A 23,650-nucleotide genomic window follows, 5' to 3' on the forward strand; every position below is an offset into this window, starting at 1 on the left:
ACTAACAATAAGTTAATAAGATATTTTATAGCAAGGTATATTATATTTATTAGTAATAGACCTGTATTCTAGAAAAGCAAGAAGTAAACGTTTATAATAACTTTAATAATAAAAGCTAAGTTTATAAACCTTACTTTTACAGGATATATACTGCTCTGGTTTTTTAATATACTAAGGGAAGCTAGACTAATATAATAGATATTACTACTTCTATTTATAGACTTAAATAATATAAGGCAGAATATCCTAAATAAAAATAAGCAGGTATATATATAGTATATTAATTTATAATATAAATAAATTATCTAAAGAATAGAAATAGGCTATTTTAATATATAGTATATTAGGATAAGTAAGATAGCAGTAAATAGACTAATAAAAAGACTAATATATTAGTTATATAGGTAATTTATCTAATAGCTTAATCTGTAAGTACTGCTAATGTAAAAAACACTAAGAAAATAAGAAAAAGGGCAATTATTATCTTATAAATAGCTTTACTTACAGTGCTATTATGGCCCGGCTAAGGGGTAGTGTTAAAGGTGCCTGAGGCACCTACCTTATATATTAGCCAGACCTCCCGGCCCGAGACCTTAGTTAGCCACAGTCAATACACACACATCCCTCTCAACAGTAGCAATGAAGTTGACTGTGTAGTACAAGCTCTAAGACCTGCTCTACGAAAGCTGGAGTTCGAAGCCAACAGGAACGATGCGATCTGAGCTTGTTATGAGGGATAGGTACTACATCTAGACGTTTTCACAAGTTGTACCAGGGTACAGGTAAGTCGGCCGTCTCCCAACTCTGGTCTACTCAAGCAGTGGACCTTGCGCAAAAGTCCCCCTCACCACCTTTCGTCTCATTTCTATCTGCCAACGGCGAGCCTTCATTATGCATCACACCCGTAGAATTATACAAGTTTCAATTTCTCGTAATGGAGAGAGTCAATCACCATTCTCTTGTTATCTTCGATGAAGCGGGTACCTTTTATTGCGTGCCGACTCCGAGAGCAGGGCACGTCATTGGCACGGAGTAATAAAAGAAATACAAGATGCTTTGAATAACTAACAAGCTAAGAAACAGGTAGGTATCAGAGACTGAAACACGATAAAAGCGTTCCTCGGTGACCAAGTTTCAGCACTCCTGTTCTCGATGACCTCAGCGGTGCCTGGTAAATGACACAGACTACATGAAATGGAAGAACTGGTTGGCCAGGCACTTGGTCTAGTTTAGCTTCGGATGTACCGGCGGGAAAAGTCTGTTTGTTGAAGTTCCATTATGGGTCGAAATGGCCGGGGGCTAAAATTCCAACTATTTCCACGTTCGTGTTAATATGCATCTCGCTTAGCCTCGCTCACGCATGTTGTTGAGGAGCGAGATGGGGCTTGGACCTACGTCAGCATCGCCCTGAAGAAAGTTTGATGAACAAAAGAGAAAATGGCATTGTTAGATTTGCAAGAGTCTTATTATTTAAGCGGTTCGCGCCCTGTTACACTTCACACATCACCCGCCTTTGATCACTCATTTCAAGCTACCGAGCCCATCCCATACGGTGTAATCGAAGCAGCAACATCGCCATTCGCCGAATACTACCGAAAATGGCCGACGAGTACGATTTTAAGCTTTACCGCTACACTCCTTCCCTTGCGGCTGCAATCATCAGCGTGGTTATTTTTGGAATTCTTACTGGTCTTCATCTTTGGCGCCTGTTTCGAGCGCGCGCATATTACTTTCCTGCGTTCACTATTGGAGGCATTTGTAGGTCATCATTGACATTGGAGCCATTCGTGTGCCTTGGTCGAGCTAACATATTACAGTCGAAGTCGTTGGGTATGCCGGCAGAATATGGGGCCACTACGATAAGGAGTCAATTGCTGGTTATGTTATCCAAGCTATCCCGATTCTGGTTGCTCCCGCCCTCTTTGCTGCCTCAATTTATATGATCCTCGGCCGATTGATTCGAACTCTGGATGCAGTGCATTTGTCATTAGTGCCTGTTCAATGGGTTACCCGCCTTTTCGTGACCGGCGATGTTATTGCCTTTACTCTCCAAGCAGGTGGTGGAGGCGTTCAGTCTGGGGGAACTCTAGACATGTCTAGAATAGGTGAGAAGATGATTGTTGCTGGTTTATTTGTGCAGATAGCCTTTTTTGGCTTCTTTATCTGCACATCTATCCTATTCCACTACCGTTATCAACTCTACCAATCCCATAATGCTGCATCATTGAACGTCACTACACCTTGGAGGCGACACTTTCATGTCCTTTACGTTTCAAGTCTTCTTATTCTTATCCGTAGCATCTTCAGGGTTGTTGAATATCTGCAGGGCAATGCTGGGTATCTCATCTCCCACGAGATATTCTTATATATTTTCGATGCAATTTTGATGGCAGTTGTCATGCTTATTCTGGTTGCGTGGTATTTCGAAAGCCTTCAACCACAATTACTGAAGCCAGACTCTGAGGGGGGTGTTTTCTCATCTCTCAACACCGTGGAACTTGAATCGCAGTAAAGGATGCCTAGTTGGATTGGCATGGCATAAGATGAACGCTTTTTGGCGTTGTGGGAAGGATCTATTTGTATCTCCTTTTCTTATTTACACTGCTTTTTCTTTGGTTACGTTCTTTTTGGACAACCACTTAAGCTTCTACATCGCACTGGATACGCTGGTGGCGACCTGCATGCACTTTCATGTCCTGCGGGTGGCCGCCTGGAAAAGATCAAGACTACGCCGAGAGAATTTTCCCGATTCTCCAAAAGCCATTGCATAAATTAGAACTTATCCCTCTTATTCGAATTGAATCACTCTGTGGCAGCATGAAGAAGCTGCCAACACATTTGCGCTATGGTGATCTACCCTAGCACTCCGTACAAAAATGAAATCCATTCTTTTGTGGAGACACAGACTAATAAGCTCGGTAAATTATTTATCCCGCAAAAGTCACAATCTCACTCCACCTCGCTCTACCTCGCCCAGTTCCAAGCTAGTCTCCTATCTAATAGCTTCGTCACCCACTTCAACAACACCTCGCTCCTGGTCTTCTTTTCTCGCTTTCCACCGCGCGCACACACGAAATTATCTCATCTCATCATTAGCCTCCATCCGACCCCCCTACCAAACTTTCGCTACGCGGATCCCATCGCTTTCAGTTACACCCTTCGAGGTTGTTTCAGCTAGTTCGTTGATTATGCTTTCGTCGCAATGAGTACGCAGACTAGTGATGTCGAATCCACGGTCGTCGTCTCGATACCGCGACGACCACACACGAAAACAAAGTCTGGATGTCTGGATTGCAGAAGACGCCGGGTTAAAGTAAGTGCGTCACTACATATGGTTTTGGGGGCGAATATGCTGTAATGTCGGAAAGTGTTGCTAACTCTTGGTGATACAACAGTGCAGCGAAGAGAAACCGGAGTGTCGTGCCTGTCGTCGATGGGGAGTCGAATGCCAATACCCACAATCTATATTTCGCCGTTCGCCAGTTAGCCAACACGCCGATGAAGCCTCGCCTGCTTCAGCTTCAACTTCAACTTCAACACCCGGACAGCCATTCAACCAGTCCCAATGCCAGTGCTCATGTCATCCTTCCTCATCAATCCCTAATCTCTCTCTACTTCCATCCCCTGCTATAACCACGACGCCATTATGCGAACAAGCTCCCGTCATCTTTAGCATTGAAGAGATGGCCCTTTTCCAGCATTGGACTCTTTACACTAGTCTGGATATTTATAAGAATTCGAGCTTAGCTTCTGATTGCCAAGTCGGATTCTCTCAATTAGCATTACAGCACCCCTTTGTCATGCAGGCTGTTCTCAGTCTAACTGCTGCTCATATGGCGTATCTCAACCCTGAAAGGAGGCTTCGGTATATCGCTAATGCTGCTCATTACCATAACGAAGGCCTGAAAGGGTTTAGGGAAGCTATAGCCCAGAGCGACGATAGCATATCTGAGGCCTTGTTTGTTTGGTCGTCCCTGAATCTGTTATATGTCTTTGGTGTCTCTGGCCGACTGGGTGAAAGTCTATGTGACAACCTTGACTGGGGTACTCGAGGGGATCGCATCCTTGGCCTAGGATTTATACCAATGATTTTAGGCATTGTTACGGTTTTGGAGTCGTATGAGTACTTCCAGACCCCAAGCTCCACGTCCTTAAAAAACATCCTGTCGGTCGGGAACCTCGAAGAAATACAACCGCCTGATGAAGCCACCGATGCTGAAGATGAGCAATTCTGTAAGTTGAGGAGCATCTGGGAGAATAGTAATGATGCGCCGATATATGAAAAGGCTCTTCAGGCTCTCAGGCAATGTCGGTTCTTTATGGAACAATTTTCTGATAAAGCCACTAAACATACTGGGGATCTTGATAGATCTTGGCAAGGAGCTTTTGCGTTTGTTGGTCTAGCCCCCAAGGAATACTTTCCATTGCTTCATCAGAGACAGCCCCCAGCTTTGATCTTATATGCATTCTATGGAGGTATATTGCATGCACTTGATGACTGTTGGTTTATAGAAGGATGGGGATATGATATTGTAGAAGTAGTTAATAATTTGCTAGGTTCTTATTGGGAAAGTTGGATAGCTTGGCCAGTTAACGTTGTTAAATTTAAAAAAGACAGAAATAGAGTCATAAGCTGTTAAATTTTTCAGCAGGCCAAACTCGTCAACGTTTGTGTATTTTTCCTCTCAGGTCATTCCTTGAAGCTTTTTTGACTGGAAATGCGATCATGGACTGCCATTCAGCTCCAGCAGATTGACTTTTCCGCGTCTTGCGTGTCAGCCACGGCACGAAGTACATTACTCAAACATCCAAATTTAAGTTCTTGGCCGTTTTGCGGGGCCTGAGGCTTCCTTCAACCCCTCAATCTTGTCACGCTTGCAATGAGTCCCCCTCCACCACCAAATGACAGCCAGGGCCCTGCAATCTACGCGCCCAGTCATTCTTTCTACCCCCACGCGTTTACTACAAATCTTCGCGCCATCAATTGCCGCTTATATCTCTGGTGGCTTGAAGCATGATCAATTTAAATTTGCCAATGTGATCAAATCGTGCGACAGTTTCGTTGTACCAGCGCGGTAAATTGCGGCTTTGCCAATTCTGCACGTTTTTGGGCAGAATTTGGTGCTGCGAAAAAGAATATCATGTGCTCATCACCATCCTGGCAGCGTACGTTTTTAGCCTTTTGGCCTGCAGTATAAGAAGCGTGATCTCCCAAAAGTGGGTGCTGGTGAAGTCAATCGGGGCACGGAAAACATTATTAAAATGACAATGAGCTCCCTCAAAGACGGCGATGCCCTCCCTCCCAGTTATGTGTCTTCAATTCTTGCTTTTGACTGTGACTTACCAGAATAATCTTTTTCCTCTTTTCATTCTAGCGTTCGATTTACTTCATAATGCTACATCGCTTCTTGTTGTATGTCTCCCTTTTAACTAGCTTCACCGTTGCTGCACCGCCAACCGAGCTAGATACCCATTCCATTGATGCTGGCTCTGGCTCAAATGTTGGAACAGCGGGGAATCATGTGTTGGAACGACTTGAGCGCCGTTGTGACAAGGTTGGGTCATATTTCCTTCTTGTCAACGCGACACCCTGGAAAATGACCTTGTCTAGAAACGTAAGCTACCAGATGAATCAATTCAAGTTTCCCAAAACCATCAAGCCAGGTAAGAACCACTATTCTTGTCGTTAGATTGGCTGAACTGATTGGGTACTAGGTACATCCAATAGAATCTACATCCAGGGCAAAGGCCACAAAGACGATGCTGGTGAAGCAAGCTACAAATTCAAAGACCTGCCTGGCGATCCTGATTTCGAGTTCAAATACAAGTCCGAGACGGCTGGTATCCGATTCACAAAGCTTAAGACACTCAACAACAAACGAGGTTCGTTTCACAAGTTGGCATGGCATTGGGATAACAACGTTCCCTTTATCATCGCCAGCTCTGAGAATGATCCTAAAAACCCTTCACTTTGGCCGTGGCTTGTTTCAAGCAACCCTCCTGAAGACTGGATGCACTCTATCTACCCCCGTATCGCGTGTCTCACACTGCGAGAGCTGGCCATACCCGGAACACACAACTCAGGCATGTCCTGGTTCCATAGACGGTCGTTTTTTGGCACCCCCGCGAACGCCCAAAATCAGAAGCTCCACATCCCAGAGCAACTAAAAAACGGTGCTCGCTGGCTGGACCTCCGTCCTTCCAAGACTGGGGGCAAGTGGGCAACTGGCCACTTTAGCTTTGGTTGGGGCAACTGGCATGGAGGCAATGGCGAGTACCTCGATAAGATCATTGCGGACGTGAACGCTTTCACCAAGAGCAACAAGGAGCTTATCATCATCAATGTTAGCCACGGTCTAAACTCAGATACTTTCAAAGGCAAAAAGAACGCACGTATGACCCAGAGAGAATGGAATGAGGTTATGACGAAGCTGGAAAAGCTCAACTACCGCGTCGAGAACCGGAGCTATGTTCGTGACCTTACGAAACTCCGGGTCTCCCAACTCATCCCTGGTCGTGCAGCCGTTATTATCATTATAGACGATGTCATCGATAAGAAATATTACAACGGTTCCCAAGAGTCTATCAAGCTAGCTCCAGTCGACGTTTCTGCGTTTGCAAAAAAGGGGTTCTTCCAACGATCTCAGTTTCCTCTAGTCGACCACTACGCCGAAACAAAACCCCAGAAGAAGATGGCCGCCGATCAGTTGACCAAGATGAAAAAACATCGGAAATCCCCAAAGTCGAAGATATTTCTTCTCTCCTGGATCCTGACCCAGCGAATGAAACCTCTCATTCATAATGCCGAGATGGCTAACCGAGCCCTCATTGAGTTGCTCTGGCCAGCAATGTCTGCATCGACATATCCAAATATTATCAGCGTTGATGCGTATCCTGATAATAGAGACTTGGCCGCACTAGCCATGGCAATCAACTATCACTTTGCTCCGCTATGTGATATCCATACCCCGAGCGCTGGGCAAGATGGCTACGGTGAGAGCTTTGAGAGGAGGCCAAAGCTAATAGGGTCGGATGCTCTGCCTTGGTTGAATGACACTTATTCGAGGTGATTGACCTGCGACTTATGACGGCTGGAGTGTGAAGCTGACCATAACGAGAATGGGGTCTGGGTACGGTAGATATAAGAAGCTGGAGAGAACGACAAAGGAGGATTTTTGTTATGCTCGTGCCGAAACAATTACAAGCACGTTAGTCATTTTGAAAGCACTGCCGTATCCCATATAATATGAAAGGTAAAACATCATATGTATCACCCTCCTACAATTGATCATGCTTCCGGGTTTCATCCCACCAACAGCCCAGACCAAACAAATGATAATTGTAAGTGGTTTCACCTCATCATGTGCCATTGCAGCCTTAACGTCCACCTTCTGGCCAGGAAGTACTGATGTAGCTGGTAGGTTCGGCGAAGTGTCATTCTTCCGGGGACCCCACTTTCGGTCACGTCTCGTAGTGGCCGAGACAGCCACTTTCGACACAACAGTAGTGAGGCGTTCTTGATGAGTCATTCAGTGCCGCATTTGAGTCTAGGATCCATATGCCAGCCCTGGAGATTGTCACCAATGTGTCCAGCCGAACGAGTTTGCATTTCCCAGCGAAAAGTGTGGCAGCAGAGCCCGAATTGCTGCGCTGGTCTTCCCAAAGGCTGGCTTTGGAGGAGTCGGGTTGACGAGCTTGATCTCAGTCAATTTAATTGGACATCGGCGTCGTGACCAGGTCCCCGCCCAGCTTATTAATGATATCCAGCATTTCCCCAACTTTCGACACCCATGACCTCTTGTTACTCATCGAAAGAGGAAACAAGAAAGAGAATTGGCCTATTCTTTGCTTATCTGCGCTCATTATTTTATGTTACAATCGCGTACATTTAAGTCTGCTTGCTAATCCGTTCATTGACTGTTATATGGCTGTCCTTTAATAGGTAAATGCTTTGGTCTAGTCGATGAGGACATTTATACAATTGGGACCTTTGGCCCCTCTTCTCCCACCTAGGAACCTAGCCCGTCCCATCTGCTTTCCTTGCCGCCTAAACAATGCTGTTGCGGTCATCATTATCTCGGTCATGCCACATCTTTCGCGCAGGGCAATGCCCTTCCCGACACCACACCATCATTGGCCAAGCGCCTGCCATTCATAACAGCACACGGGCAACGTCACCAGATGTGACACTACGCCTAATGCCGCTAGGAGGCTCAGTTACATATGGCGTTGGATCTTCAGATGGGAATGGATACAGGAAAGTCCTGCGAGATCTTCTTCTTGCCAATGGCTATCAAGTCTGCATGGTTGGTTCACGCAGGGCTGGGTCGATGCATAACAATGAACATGAAGGGTGGCGTGGCTATCGACTTGACCAGATTGAGAGTAGAGCGAGACGATCGCTCGCGACTGTCAACCCGAACCTCTTCACAATCAACGCCGGATCCAACGACTGTATCCAGAGCCATGAGCTCGGCGCCTTCCGAGAGCGAATGGACAATCTTCTCGAATATCTTTGGAAGGCCTCTCCCCTCTCTACCGTCATCTTATCAACGCTACTACTAAACGCGGATGAGCAAGTCAATTCGAGAGTTCTGAACATTAATAACCATCTCCGAGATCTCGTTATGCTGAAGGAAGCCGAGCGGAAAAGGATAGTCCTTGCAGATATGTACAGTAACAAAGGCCCCAAACTCGATGATTTGATGGATGGCACCCATCCCAACGATGATGGGTACAGCAAAATGGCGTATGTTTGGTTTGACGCCATTCAAAAAACCCGCGCAAGCGGTTTCTTTTTTAGGTGAGACGAGCAGGACGATTTTCAGGGGAAGTATTCAGCATGGACTTGAATGTTATCCTGACCACAGGATCCTCAGTCAAATCTCACTATAATCAACTCACCCTAGAGCTTCTTCTCTTTGAGGGCTGTTGTGACTCGCTTTGTGCGAATCGATTGGGGATTTCCATGCAGTTTTAAAGCGATTGTGGCAGACGAATCACAGTAACTCGCATCTTTGTATGAGATAGACTCCGTAGATGTAGGACAGCAGGTCCATGTTTTCCCGAAACTGTCTTGACCAAATCGCCATTTTACTATTTATTAGGGCTATGTACATATTGCCTTCCAAAAACTGAAGTCAACTAGGATTTTGTATTATATTGGCTTGATATGTCTCGTTGAGATGTCATAAGTTAGCTCCTCCGCAAGTCTCCGTTTTTCAGACACCAGCCCCTCCAGCTTCTTGCAGCGCCGCTTCCTGATTCCCTCCATCTCAGCGTTCTTCTTCAGAAGGTTCTTGCGTTTGGACGTAAGGTAGCGTTGACGTTCCATAAACCATGGGATCCAGAATGGCCTTCTCCTGCTTTTTGCTCTGCTGATTGCACGCCGCTCAACGCCAATACTGACATCGCAATCGAGGATGGCATTATAGTTGTAGTCCATTTTTTCCTGTAGCTTCTTCTGTAGTTCCTCCTCTTTGGCAATCTTGTTCTCAACGGCCATTGTCTCGAGATATGTAGCTGTGGCCTTCTGGGCATTCCTTTTCAAGCTCAAATCGGGTATAGAGTTTGGTGTATCTTCCGTTACAGGTATATCTGGCCTCTCCTCTACTGTGGGCTTCTCAAACTCTTGCTGAGAAATGTCGTAGTTCAATAAAACTGGTGGCGCCTCACATTTCTGTTGCGTTTGATCGTAGCAAGGAATGTCCAGTGGTTCGGGAGTTTTTGCTTCGCACAGGTCAGAGGGCTCAACCGTCGACAACGACATCAGCATGTCGGGAGGGTCTTCTGGTTCTGATTTAATTGGTTCCTCCACTGGTCGCGTAGTATCCTCCTTGCTAGTAGATGCCTCAGAACTTGAGGTTTGCTTCGTTTGAGCTGGAGCGACGATTGTCGAAATAGCTAGGACGATGCAGGACTCAACCGAGGAATCTCGATGATTTCTGACAACTTCATCCATGTCGGCCGAGTCCCCCTTCGGCGTGCCACTCTCATTCTGCGCCATCGTGTCGACAAGTCGCGCTAGTTGAGTTGCGCGACGCTGATGACTAATGAGTAATGTTGGTGAGGAAGAGAAGGGCGGGCGGTTGGTTGCTGTAACTAATTTCTTCAGCCGCGGGCGACAACGAGATTATGTCGGCTGTCTGCAGTTGATTAGTCTAGTAGACGCGGGGCGATACAAATGGCACGATGACGCGAAACAGACGGGGCCATGCAGATGACGCGTCTGGCTGGGGTTGTTCTGCGTGCGGACTGTAGTGCTCATCTCGAGATGCAGTCATTGAATGAACTTCGCGTCCAGTCGACAAGAGGTGCTTGATGATCAATGTTACTTGGATTTTGGATGTTGAATCGATGCGTTGATGATGCTAGGTAGGATTTTGGTGTTTTCTTGGCCTGGATTCAGGTTCACGTAATCGGATCAGTGGGGTCATAGCGGAGAGCAGATAAGCAGATAAGGATTACATGTACCTGAACGCAGCAGCACAGACCTAAAATACCATAACGAAAGGCCAATCATTCTTTTAATTCTAATTTTTCTCTCTTTTCTCAAATACCAAGTCTAGCAGCTATTGAATTTATACATTTGTTGGTCCCATTGCCCCAGCTCATTCAGTACAGCTTTCATTACTGACCGATTGGAGCATCACCTGAGTTTTGTTCCACTGTTCCGTATCTCGTGTTCGCTGCCTAGTGCCCGCGATGACAAAGATAGCGAGCTATTATTCGGATGAACGATCCTTACGAGAAAGTCCTTGAAGTAATTGTTCCTTCTCACTGCTGTTAACAAGGACGACACTTTGTAGCTGAACACTTATCACCTGATTTTAATCTGACGTTCTGATGCGACTATCATGTATAAAAGGGTTCCTTTCCTAGGCAACCGCTAACTAGCAACTGAGCTAAGTAAGTGCCTGGCTGTATTTCCAAGTAGCCGAGTCTTCCTGGTAGTCAGTCCTTGTATTGTTATCCTGCGACTGGCCAAAAAATGGAATATCTAACCGACAAAGCGGCAAAATTGGAGAACAAGATCTCGATCTTCAGGGACCACAGAAAAACAATCGAAGATGGTATGACCAAGGAGATTGAGCGTGGAACTTACAAGACGAACAATCCTTTGCATATATGTTCTCGAGACTGAATATTCTTGAGGAAATATTGCAATGCGTCCGGGAGGCTGAGCCGAAGTTACTGAATGACTTGGCGAATGATCGGGCCATAATCGCCCAACTCGAATGGGGGCTGGCCCAGCAGGCTATTCAGCCTCTACCTAGCAAGGCCACTATGCTAATCAATCCCGGCGACAAAGATACAAAGTACCCGTACCTCGATTCTCGATATTGCCAGGTGCAGAAAGCCGAGCAATCAAGAAGAAGCTTCTCCTGGGGCTTCATCACTAGATTTAGTGGAGACCCAGAGTCCACAAGATTCCGCATTCGCCATAGCAAGGCAAATTAGTGCCCGGTACATGAGCCCTGCGATCACTGGAGATACCTAGATCCTGGGGAATGGGCTACGCCAGAGGAAAACGCTGTCGATCTGCAACTGGTATGCATGCATTACGAAGCTATTGCCCCAGGCAATCGTTTGATCGAGGGGTTGAAGAGGTATGATGACGCGGTACAAGAAGGTCTAAGATACACCGACCGTCCTTGTTATATCTTTGATGCTCCGAAACCAGACTTCAGCATCGTTGAGAAGCTGGGGTTTCAGGTGTTGACGTGGAACCTGGGAGGTGCTCGGTGGGAGGAAGTGATGGATCAATGCGGACGGTTAATTCAGCAACCTCTTTGAAGTTGTACGGTTTCTCTAGCAGTCAACTTTAGCAAGGCTACAACAAAAGGACAAGTCAACATTGCAATATCGCTTATATAAATTATCCAAGGACGAAATAGCGTGATCTGTGAAACAGTACTCCAAGTAACACTTGGGATAACGCAGTGTGTAATGTCTTTAAGTTAATATGTACCTACAACTGGAAGATAACAAGCTGTAGTCTATATAGAAGCATTATCCCCAGGCCTTTTCAGCTACTCTAGCGCCAATGAGCTGATGAATCTTCTCTCCGGGATGCCCTGTATTGGCCCATAGCTTGAAGAAGCCAGTACATGAAGATAGCTCTGCATAAAAAGATAACTTACACAACCTTTGCCGCTGGGGTCGACGCAAGTTGAGTTCGGTGCACCCAGATCTTGGGGCCGTAGGAAAGCCTCATAGAATATGTCCCATATCTCTACATACGTGACCTTTGCATCCAGATGGGCCTTTCGAAAGCGAACAGTGTTTTGCCTTAGAAGGCTGTTCCATCGATTCACAGCGTAGGAGACCATCTCATAGCTATGATGCGTGTCATTGTTCTTGTGTGCTTGATGCGAAGGAAACAATTCCTTGGCTACATACTCGTTAGATGGAACAAGGTAAGAGAAAAGACTACTCACGTGGGATTTCGATAAAGACAAAATTACGAATTCCGGTATCGTAGAGGATCTGGGATAGCTCAAAGATACGTCGGTTTGCAGCCGCCAGTACAGCGCCCTGGCCTCTCTTGTGCGACACAACAGACAAGTCGTTGAACCCGAACCAGACTGTCGCCACTATGTTCTTGGACGTCCAGGCCGCGTAGTGAGGTCGATGGCCAATTGCATCCTGAAAGTGAACGATCTGCTGCGCAAATGAGAACGCTTTTGTGCTCCTCGGTGGTATTATCAACCCGTCCACTACTGCCGCTGATCGGGCAAAGATATACGCCAGAGTCAGCGTAGTGTTAAATTCAGTCGCCATGTAGGTAGCCCAGTTGTAACCACCAGACGATGTGTTTCCTGGTAACGCTGGATTACCAATTGGATTCAACGCGCTGGGTGCCTCTACACGGTCGCCTTTTGGTCTTTCTGTCCTTTGCATGTCGTCCACTCCGGGTCCGGTCCTAGTATACGTGTAGTTTGTTCGGAAGCCGCTGCGACTGTAGGAATCCCCACTTCCATGGTGTCAGCAAACTGTTCAATCTTGCGAATCCAAGATGATGCTCACAATGCGACAAGGAAACGCTCATTTGGTTCATTCGGCTCATTCGGCTCCTCCGCCTGAAACGAAATCTTCACTGGCCTCACGACATGGGGTTTTGGCCTCCCTGGCAGGAAGGGAAGTGCAAGAAAGACAAGTATTCCGGTTATGAAGACAGCCGCCGTCAAAAGTCGCGCTGACACCTTGTCTTGTGACATTGTTGATTTTCTAGGACATTGCTAATGGAAGAACAAGATGGTGCGACAGAAAGGCCCAAGGTCTTTCTTTATCCCCCTTTCTTCATCCTCCCTTCCCATGTGGCTTTCGTAGTAAGTCTCAGCCAGCCTCCTCTGCAAGGAGCATTTGTTCAAGTCTCCGTCCGAATGGTATAATTGTCTCAATGCAAGGAATGCGATAAACAGCTTGGCCCCACATTTGAACACCTGTTCACATTAGCCCTATCAACGTCCTGTCTCACCTCTTTATGCATAAACAATAGTTGACCTGATAGTGGGCCAATGCTCTCCCTTGCATCTTGGCACGATTACCCGAATTCCGGAAATTACGTGTTGTGATAATTTCTGACTCGCAAAGCATCTTCCGCATTCCTTGTTATTGACGCGATCTGGGGAATAAGGTATATCTGGTGTTGCAAGTCAAGTTAGTGAGCACAGAGGCCAGAGTTCGTCGAATACCAGCCACTTCAGATTAGAGATCACCCCAGCTCGCTCTTCATGTATCGCCCAGCCATTCGTGCCAAATCAACTCCCACCGATGAAGATATTTAATAGTTGAAGCATGGCACAAAGACCCTTTATCGACAGAAAACAGATAATAAGATTATGGTACCGTGTTTATCTAGGTGCTTTGTATGCGATCTAATGCGCGGTAGCGTCTTTGTATTGCCTCAGGCGAAGATATTACCTCTACAAAGACTGATCGACTTCAGAAAACATTAACGAAGTCGCGCGGTGAGTAGAAGCTAAATTGATACATGGTTCCTTTGCATGCGTTTGTGACCACGCGAAATGTGGCGGCAGAGTCTGCAACGCCAATGCTTCTCAAACACTGGTTTGTCCCTCAGATACTGAGTAGAGGCGGGGCTCTGTGCTAGATGTCACGAGTCCTAAATATTGAACTTTGTAGTGATGTCAAGGGCTGTTAGCTATTGGCTATGGAACGATAGGGCTATAGCCCGACAACTCTAATAAATCAGACATTTTAAAACACACTTTAGGCAACGACCACCACGTGCACCACCGCCCGAGATAGACTTTCCTGCTTCCCATGCGACCAGAGACTGAGTTGTAGTCATTGGTGGCGTGGGCTTGACACCTCCACCACAATCCATTCAGCTTTGTTAATGATACTCGGTATCATACGAGTCGGCGTACATGATGAAAGTGTCGAGTCGGTGCCTGTTCCTCAATTGACCATTGGTCAAATGGAGAATGCCGCATCCCTCTGCAGACAGCTGTGGAGGCTGGCGCCACTGTTGGAGTGATTGATTGCGACTCCGAAGAGGCACAGACGCCGCGTAGCGCGTTGCGATTTCAGGCGTGTTTGACATAAAGGCAGCTTGGTCAGAAGCGATATACTTGACGCCATTATCTGAATCCTTGCTTTGGCTTGTTCCTACCTCCAAATCGTGAGGGTTATCCCTTTTCCGGCCGAAAGTGAATCGTCGCCCAAAGTAGCATACTGTTTGTGTCACTCCAGTGGCATAATCGGCAAGGAACAGATCCCCAAGTTTGTGATCAGCGGCTCTAAAGAGCTTCTCGTGACCCGGGTTGAGATCTGGCGCGCGTGAGCTCTCTGCATTTGCTAACGGGCCATTGTTGTATTGGATCCTAAAACACCCATGGATACCTCCGGGGAGATCTTGTAGCCGTTCCGAATGATGCTCTGCACTGACAAGAGGCAGCTCCACTACCAGGTAATCCCATAGCAAAGCGATGCCGTGACACTCAGGCCAAAGATTGGCAAGATGAAGGATCATGTCTTTGGAAGGTATATCCACCGGGACAATCTGATCAATGATATCATCCTCGACTTCGATATCCTCGCCATCCGCAAAGTCTCCGACGAGAGGGTAGAAGAAGCCGTCTTCGGCATCTCCCCAAATGGCAATGGCCCCAGCCATGGAAAATGGCGGGTCGTCAGGCGGACCGCCGTGGCATTCCAAAACAAGAAAGGGTAATGATTCCTGATACGCGACGATGTTATGCCTTTCCCCAAGATGTTTGTCAAGAGTAATGAAACTATCTTTGGGAGCAGTCATGGAGCCATCACTGTCCCAGTAGCTAAAGCCATCCAATGCTTCCAAGGCTTCCAATGCGTCCGACGCCATGGCGATAGCAAAATGGTGGGGGGAGAATATGGGAGAAAATGTCAGTCGAAATAGAAGGGTGCGGCAGGCGGGGTAAGATATATATGACGAACAGAGAAAACTCTAAGTGATTACAGTTTCTCTTGCCATGCTGACTCTGAGGCGCCAAAGTTAATCAGCTACTTCTAAACCTTGGATATCCTTTACTACACGTTCTTGGTATTATTCAGTAAGTCATCCAGACGACTGATAAAAGTTACTCGAAGATATTCGAGGCCAAGCCGAGTTTCTGAAACTGAGATTCGAGCACCAAGCTAACGTTGTTTCATTTATCTACGACAAACTCAGTATTCTGTTAATGAATACATCGGCCCTGATGTTGTCTGTTGCCCAAATGTCAGGGCATCCCATCATGGTATAGAGAATGGGTCGGGATCTGGGGTTCTGCCCCAGGGTCTGTTCACAGGTTCAACAGTCCACAAATATTAGAACACACCAATTGATCGCTTCGTTTAGTGATCGATACTATTATCACATAAATCGAAACTTTTGCAAGGAAGAACAAGATCTTGTTCACCATGGACAGTGTGGTATGTCCATCGCCCAGAGATTCAGAATAGATGACATGACAAGGTTAACTATTATTTGGGAAAAGGGGCAGTTGTGTTCTGCTTTAGCGACCTTACCGTGCTATGTTCCTTTACACTTTAACAGAATATTGCGGCAAATCGAGGGTGTATATAGAGCTGGACCCGACCACCACTCTGCATACAATCATCCATCCAAACAAGGAACTCTCTTCTGATCCAGCATCTGTAAGTCACGAAAGTCACAACCGCGATCCCACCAATATCCCTCAACATCAACCCTCCACTCACACAATACTCACCATGGCCAACCCCCCAGTGTCTGACTTTGCCAACACTCTGCCCCTCCTTTTCCTGATCATGTTCTGCTGTGTTTGCTTGAAGGACTTTGTCGTGAACACTGCCTTGGGTATCTACGATTCTGTGCAGCGATTTCTTGGGCGCTGCTGCAGGGCGTTGTACTGGACCATGTGCTTGATCCTGTTCATGTTTGTTGTTGCTTTGTTCAAGGTCCTAACTGGAAACATGAACACCCATGGGGGCCACTCTCGTGGAGGTTAAAATGGCTACCGGTATTAGTTTGTCGATGCTGTAACTCGCCCGAACCCTTTTCACTCGCTATCACATTTCCTTCTCGGCTTTTATGAACGGGCCTAAGGCTCCTACTCAGCTTATTCACTTTTGTTTTGTCATAACTTATTTCGAACTCAGTCACTCTTTTTTGTTTTCTTTGTTTCCACTTAACTAACTAAGTTCTCACGTTAGTCACAAGGCTACTGTCGTGCTGCTAATAGTTGAATGCGGTTCATGGTGATTAGGCTCTTTGTATCTGGTTCCACTTAGCTTAGATTGATAAATTACAAGACTTAAATCTACAACAAGCTCATACACCTTGCAATTTAAATTACCTTGCGAACTATATTGTGCATTACTTGAGATCTGTATCAATTTCCCACCGGAACGTCCATGTATTTGTACGGCAGAGAGTAAGATACCTCAGACTAGACAACAAAGACGGTGATACGTTGCCTTTCACCATTTAACATCACCGCGTTATTGAGTGAAAAAATAGTAACGATGCAGTAGAGTGATATACATAGCTTTAGGCTTCAGCATAGTGTGTACCGCTCATACAAGAATAACTTAGCATATAGTTATTCGTATTTATGGAAAGATAGTAAGTCTCTTGCGCAATGGAGATCAGCAAAACTGTAGAGATAGAGAAATCCTTAATGCCTTTGTAACTAGTTTAATGTGCTACTCTTGAGCTGGTATCGATATACGTTCCGCAATACGGTTCACCACCTGAACCATCAAAAACATAGAGACGGAAGCTTCGTATTTCATCCAATATAACACCACGATGAATTTTATTGCTTGGCAATTGCTAGAATGGGTATTCCTGCCATTCTCATTCCAAGCAAAGCATGAAGCAGCCTAATTAAGTTCTAAGCAGGCTCGCTGGAGTTGCTGCACCCTTATCTCAGACGATATGCACCCAATCTGCAGGCTTCAAGGGGATCAAGGAGGGACACAGCCGGAACTTTACGTCTATCCTTTGACTAATGACCGGCACGGTTCTTTTATCCTTGGGCATCTTCCTTTAAGGTTATCTGATAGAGACGAACACCCAGGAGACAGCTTTTCACAGGCCATCCTCGAAGAACACCAAGCGGAGCATCCCGCCCACAATTTATTGGGTACAGCCCGGTCGACAAGTACCTGGAGGCCAGGTATTCACTCCCTTCTATTACAGCGATCACAACGAGCCCTGCAGCAGTATACCACCTCGGTAAAAGAAATGGCACCATTCGGAACTACTTGTTTGGACGGCTGTTAACATCACCGTCACGGGATTCACATTGAAGTTCACTGGCTTACGAGACCTGCACTTCGCAGTCTCTTTGGCTCACTTTGGAGCAACTCTGCTTATGAGTTCGTACAAGTGGCCCTTCGAATGCAGTGCCTGAAACCACATGACAATTACCTTGCACAAATTCGCCTCATCATAACTGGGTACGAGCTAGACTGGCTTAAACTTCGTCTTGACCTGGCTAGACTGAACGCAGATCCACCATCGAGAGCGGCACAAAATATGGGGTGCTCTCGGGTTTGTCTCCATGGAGAGTATCTGGAGTACTCGACGACAGAGAGTGAATGAAGGCAGGTTCTCCATATGACGACAAAGACAAGGCAGCCAATGTACGGATGATACTAAACTACGGTACGCGACTCGTAGGACTTAGCTAAGCGAGCACGATATCGACTAGGACTGCTATACTGCGCGGAGTCTTGCCTTCGCCATTGGATCTGCATCAAATATTATATGTCTATACGGGTTCGGAGTAAAGGAAAGTTGGAAAACCACCAAGTCTATGTCTTGGAGCTATGAATGTGAGATCATTACTTAGGTGCCTCACAATAACAAGTTTACAAATTTAGTCTTTCCCTTACATCTCCGTCACCCTGATATTGAGTGGACATGGGCTCGGCAAAGCCACACGGTCATAGAAGGTCTCCTGGTTTCATGGGTAGCGTTATTGAAATACGACCTGGCAGTTGAATTGAGAAGTGCGGAAACACTACTAAGGGTAGCTCTCGCAACCGAACTCACAGCATGGAAGATTGTTTCAACAGAGTGCGAAATTGCATAAAATGTCCTTAGCTTGGCTAGTAGGAAGCACAATGCTCACGTTTTCTAAAGTCATGGTGAATCAGACTCTAACTCCATCGCCATCTGGCCAACTCTTACGACAAACTCCCTTACAAGATCTGTATGACGTTCCTGGAGTGGATTCTGGGGATCTTAGCCTACTTTAGGGTCATCGACATTGGGTCTTCTACTGACAAGAAAGTTAGCATCTCAGCTCGCCACTGTCTTCCTTCAAAGGGGCTTGGATCAAGCGAAGAAGCACTACAGTGCATTACGTCCTTGTTGATATTGCCGCTTGATGTCTAGAGGATTACTGTGGCCTATAGGTTTAAGCTTTAGGCTGCGTCTTGGGGACCACTGGGAACACGCAGAACTGGTACTGAGACGTACATGGAGGGTATGCACTGAATCACATCACAGTGTGCAAACGGCGAGTGAGCTCCTCCAAGCAACTGAAATCACAGAACGCGTGGCCGTTGCACTCGACAATTTGATGAGCAGCTGGTGGAGGGCAACATGAGGATATTGTGCTGCTAAGCGAATTTGAAGAACGTGCTGATGACAGAGAATGGAGCCTAATCTTACAGGATGTGACGGACACGGATTGTTATCCTAGGCTCAGAAGTATGGACAATTGGACATCCATCAATGGTTGAATTACTCAGAAGTGTTTCAGAATAAGATCATAAGGAACCTGTTGGACTTCCACGTGTCGATGCAAGTTAAAAAAACTCTATGGCCTTGAGCAATGGTATAGGCCGCCGGCGGCGAAAGGCAACGTCTCAATCGTGGTTCTCCTTGTTACCGGTATATCATGCTGCTCTTTCGTGGGTAATGGCACTTACTGGGACATATGATAAGGGCTTTTAGTTTTAGTCAAATACGCTAGCAATTCTTGCGACACCTAACTAAAGTCAATGACTCTGTGGTATCATAAGAGGAAATGGCATTGGAAACCGAAAAGATAGTTGCCTCAGAATACAGTTCTGTGGGAACAAAGGGAAATGGTTTACTGATCCAGTGAATTGAAGAAACCCCCTGATTGAAGTAATGGGTGACAAAGGGCTAGAAAGGTGAATGGCTTGTTGAAAGAGAGGCTGCCTTACCCCCGCCGGCCGCCTTCATAGTGAAGCTTGGTTCATGTCAAGTTTTCATTCACATAAGAAAGTATTGAAGAAGTATTTCGAGTGAATATTCCTCGTAGCTCGTAGTTTCTTCACAGACATCTTGGTCAACAAAGAGCCTGTTGCGATGTTGCCTAGTAGACAAACGAGAAGAAAGCGCGATATTGAATTTACTGCTTGCACAAGTTAACTAGAACTCAGGATGCATTCGCGAATACCTACCATTTAAATATCTTCTCTTCCCCCCAAGTTCTCTCCCTTTCATCCACATCATCCACCCAACTGCCTCAGACACACATCTGTCCAAAACTACTCTCAACAATTACCAGCCTATTCTTCACTGACGAACACTAGCCATGCCTCCTCGCATGGACATATATCGACGTGGACGTCAACTCGAACGTCTCAGCAATACTGGACATGCACTGCTCAACAGCCTTTTGCATGACGATGACTTGCACTACTTTGCAGTGTGCCAACAGAGGTTTCTTGACCCGCAAGAAGAGCAGTATCCAGCCGACTGGCTTAATAAGGACAGGAAGAAATTGAAGAGAATGCTCGAGTACTGGCGCAGCAAGATGCGCGAGGTCTACTACTTCACTGTTGTCAATGGAAGAAGACAACTCAAAGCATGCAGTAGCCTCCGACGCTCCGCCAGACGGAAGCGGCGCTGCGGCTACACTTACACTGAATCCAGTGACCTCCCAAGTCCTCAGGAAGAAGAAATAAACGGGTTTCTTAGGGCTGAGACAGAGGCTATGGGCAATCACGAGTATTACGCTGAAGGGGAGGAGAGAGAAATTGACTATGCCTGAAGTGTAGTCTGAGGAATTGACTTTGCGAGGTTATCAGCATCTCGAGGAGCTCTGCTTTCCGCCCATTACCAAGCAATACATACAGGAATAGAGTAGTAACGTGTTGGAATGTAAATAGTGTTTGCTGTTGACGTTGCAAATCGTCGATATTCAGATCCTGAATCCAGACTTACTCTTGCCACCCTAGCACGAATCATGTATGGCACCAATTTGCATCTCTACACGAGTACGTATCCGTGGGCGCCTCTTGACCTTGAAATCTTCACTACCATGACTTTGCTATCTCCACAGTCTTGGCCCTGGCTGATGGACTGCGTAAGAGAAAAAGAAGGTCCTGGGAGTCTGAATTAGCTTCATATTAACTATAATTAGAACGGCCCTTGATTAAGGGCCGAGGGCATGTAAGCATGTGCCGATTGTTGCTTGCGTTTCGAGACTCCGATGCGGAATACGGTAAGGATGATCCTTTCCTACAAAGACGTTTGCGACTCCAGAGTGGCAACTAATCCTCTTGCTGCTGGTTGAAGGTAGAATCGGATGTAAATGCCTTGTGTTATACAACAAAGCCAGCAGAATGAACGTCTTAGATCTCAAAAGCGATTACAACGACTGAACTGGTTTCAGCGTCCCAGTGCGTCGGCCATTTACATGGCGCTTAGCTAACGGATAAAATAAAGGCGGACCAAGCCATGAGATATAGGAGGTTATTTGGACACAAGAACGCATATTATGTTAGACTATCTGAAGCATTCTAGTAACGGTACGCTCCAGGATCTGATCGGCCATGTCCCGCGGAACAATCCCATGCTCATAAGTCGCGGTAATAACTGTATCCCCCCCTTTGACACCGCAAACATGAAAGATAGCCCCGTGTGTACCCTGGTTGCCATTTACCGCTCCAGCTGAGAATTGCATATCATCAATCCGCCAAAGCCCTGTACTCTTCCCATCGAACTCCACCTGAGCATTATCGAAGGAGCCAACGTTAGAAACGCTGAAAGTCGGCTTGAGAAGAAGGGAGATGGATGGAAATCCGTTGTCAACCACTTTTTCCAAGTCAGTTCCCAGCCGCTTCACCCCGATCCAGTTACGTATAGCTTGGCCAGAAATAGCACGTGTCATCTCTTTCTTATAGTCCGTTACAAGCTTCCATACAGAGTGGGAGTCGAGCGAAGGTTCCTTGGCATCGTTTCCGACCAGGACTTGACGGAATGGTCCAAGTTTGTGCCAGAGCTGCCAGCTTCCTGCTGCATTCACGAACGTCCCATTTCCTGTTCCCCCACCAACACGAGCCATGGGAAGGCTGGGTCTCAAGTCGAAATTGAACCGTGTTGCTCCTATCTTTGCGTTCGGGTAGAATTCAGTACTAAGGACAATGGTAAACATTGTAATGAGCAGAGGCGTAAAGGTAGTTTGATGTTTGCGACATGCTTTGAGTATTGAAGACATGTCTTCTGCTGGGATACGATACGACGAAATGCGTGTGAGGGTTCTCTCTTCTGGCTTTGCCACTGCAGTTGCAGACTTGAGGTGAGGCTTAGATGGGGGAAGATCGCCATAGATACGATTGTTGCCGTAGAATAGCTTAACAAACAGCCACACTACCTGTGTCCATATTATCTCTAAGATGCTGTCTTTCCCTTCCCAAACGTCTTCCGGTTCGATTGGGGGTTGAACGTTCTCGTCTGCATGAATGAGAGTATCAGGAAGCGCGATGTGCATAGTCTTTGTGGCCGTGAGGGAATCAAGCGCGGCGAGAAATTCACGATGAAAGACCATCCCAGATATACCGTCACCCAAGGAATGATGATAGACAAAGACAATGTTGTTTCCTTTGACAAGAAGCTTCCACAATGGGCGATCGGGTTCATCAGCAGTCCACCACCACTCATTATGGGCTCTTTCAAGATCATTAGAAGTGACCTCAGGATTGCTCTGGTCGCAATCTAAGAATTCGAGGCATTTCTCCAAGTCGATAGCGTGCAGCCTAGCGGTGTGTAGCTCGTGATTACCTCGATTGGGAGATGGTCTCTGGACAAAGACATGCCATAAGGCAGGATGAGCCTGTACAACAAGACGCAGTGCTCCAATGATGGCATTTTTGCTGAGGTCTTCTCCATTGGCGCTGGTATATCGCGCAGAAACCAGAATGTTGGACCAGATACCCAGGCGATGGTAAAGGTACCACGTACGCTGTAGGGAACCTGTAGATGAAATTAGTTAATCTGAGGAAGAATACCGGCTGAGACCATACCTGTTCCTTTCACCAAGGTATATGCAGCAGCGGATCTTTTGTCCATTTTGAGCTATTTTGTCAAGACGAGATAATTGTGTTTATTATTTGTTATTTGTTGTAAGCACTATTCAGATTAAGTGGAACTCGTAGCCTTAAAAGAGGAGGTCTGTGAAGACTGACCCTTGCTCGAAATTGGTGCGGAAGGAAGTTATGCCGAAGCTGAACTAAGACGGACTCAGAATAGTGTAGAATTGTTAGGCGTCATGGCGCGTCGCGTTTTATACGCGCACGACAGGGGAGCGATGCAGGCCCCGAGCCGACCATTAACATACATTGATAGCTGTCGGCTACGGCGAGCCATGGTGAGGGTTTAAATATTATCTGAGGCTAGTGGTGGTAATTACTGTACGGGTTGTTATTGATTTAATACAATACTTGCGTGATGTTGCCGATGAATGTCCTAAGATAAGATAACAAGCGCTCATGTAGAAACAAGAGAAGTGGGCGAACGTTTTGACGAGCCATGTTCACTACCCTAAACACAACCGCACAGAAGTTACAACACCAACCCCTAAATCATTACTTAAATTACATCATGAGGTTAACTATAATTAAGCAGAAGTTCAAGGTAATTAATGTTTTAATCTTAAGTAAATACTTCTTACATTTGTAGAACCCCCCAATACCTCGACATAGGTAGTTGGCCCAACACTTTAACTGTTATAACAATAGCTGCAATCTTTGCGACTAACCACCGCCAAGATGCCCAGCCTCTGTTAACTTATTTGTCTGTCTTTAAGGATACTAGATTTCTATTATAATAAGGGGAGTAAGGTTATAGGTAGTTAAAAGAGGCTTTAGCCTTTAGTGTATAAAGGTAAAGAATACTAATAAATATATATAG

General features: G+C 46.2%; 8 protein-coding genes across 8 annotated transcripts; 4 read left to right on the plus strand and 4 right to left on the minus strand.

Annotated features, from left to right (window-relative positions):
* Nucleotides 1-1,598: 1,598 nt before the first annotated feature.
* FSUBG_13694 (Rtm1p) lies at nt 1,599-2,512 on the plus strand (the record flags this gene model as incomplete). Its single annotated transcript, XM_036678612.1, has 2 exons — nt 1,599-1,758; nt 1,818-2,512. The coding sequence occupies 2 exons, from the start codon at nt 1,599-1,601 to the stop codon at nt 2,510-2,512; spliced, it is 855 nt and encodes a 284-aa protein (XP_036530834.1).
* A 2,881-nt stretch (nt 2,513-5,393) lies between these two features.
* FSUBG_13695 (plc-like phosphodiesterase) lies at nt 5,394-7,070 on the plus strand (the record flags this gene model as incomplete). The annotated part of the gene is made up of 2 exons (XM_036678613.1): nt 5,394-5,664; nt 5,716-7,070. 2 exons carry the CDS (start codon nt 5,394-5,396, stop codon nt 7,068-7,070), a joined length of 1,626 nt encoding a protein of 541 aa, XP_036530835.1.
* Nucleotides 7,071-8,054: 984 nt separating this feature from the next.
* FSUBG_13696 (acetylxylan esterase) lies at nt 8,055-8,807 on the plus strand (the record flags this gene model as incomplete). Its single annotated transcript, XM_036678614.1, has 1 exon — nt 8,055-8,807. The coding sequence occupies one exon, from the start codon at nt 8,055-8,057 to the stop codon at nt 8,805-8,807; it is 753 nt and encodes a 250-aa protein (XP_036530836.1).
* Nucleotides 8,808-9,157: 350 nt separating this feature from the next.
* Nucleotides 9,158-10,006, minus strand: FSUBG_13697 (uncharacterized protein; the record flags this gene model as incomplete). The annotated part of the gene is made up of 1 exon (XM_036678615.1): nt 9,158-10,006. One exon carries the CDS (start codon nt 10,004-10,006, stop codon nt 9,158-9,160), a length of 849 nt encoding a protein of 282 aa, XP_036530837.1.
* Nucleotides 10,007-12,012: 2,006 nt separating this feature from the next.
* FSUBG_13698 (cellulose-binding GDSL lipase acylhydrolase) lies at nt 12,013-13,220 on the minus strand (the record flags this gene model as incomplete). The annotated part of the gene is made up of 4 exons (XM_036678616.1): nt 12,013-12,093; nt 12,144-12,394; nt 12,441-12,976; nt 13,030-13,220. 4 exons carry the CDS (start codon nt 13,218-13,220, stop codon nt 12,013-12,015), a joined length of 1,059 nt encoding a protein of 352 aa, XP_036530838.1.
* Nucleotides 13,221-14,362: 1,142 nt separating this feature from the next.
* Nucleotides 14,363-15,352, minus strand: FSUBG_13699 (uncharacterized protein; the record flags this gene model as incomplete). Its single annotated transcript, XM_036678617.1, has 1 exon — nt 14,363-15,352. The coding sequence occupies one exon, from the start codon at nt 15,350-15,352 to the stop codon at nt 14,363-14,365; it is 990 nt and encodes a 329-aa protein (XP_036530839.1).
* Nucleotides 15,353-20,051: 4,699 nt separating this feature from the next.
* Nucleotides 20,052-20,510, plus strand: FSUBG_13700 (uncharacterized protein; the record flags this gene model as incomplete). The annotated part of the gene is made up of 1 exon (XM_036678620.1): nt 20,052-20,510. The coding sequence occupies one exon, from the start codon at nt 20,052-20,054 to the stop codon at nt 20,508-20,510; it is 459 nt and encodes a 152-aa protein (XP_036530840.1).
* Nucleotides 20,511-21,242: 732 nt separating this feature from the next.
* Nucleotides 21,243-22,810, minus strand: FSUBG_13701 (peroxidase family; the record flags this gene model as incomplete). Its single annotated transcript, XM_036678621.1, has 2 exons — nt 21,243-22,714; nt 22,765-22,810. 2 exons carry the CDS (start codon nt 22,808-22,810, stop codon nt 21,243-21,245), a joined length of 1,518 nt encoding a protein of 505 aa, XP_036530841.1.
* Nucleotides 22,811-23,650: the final 840 nt, after the last annotated feature.

This window comes from Fusarium subglutinans, assembly GCF_013396075.1.
Source record: "Fusarium subglutinans strain NRRL 66333 chromosome Unknown NRRL66333_c0000380, whole genome shotgun sequence".
NCBI lineage: Eukaryota > Fungi > Ascomycota > Sordariomycetes > Hypocreales > Nectriaceae > Fusarium > Fusarium subglutinans.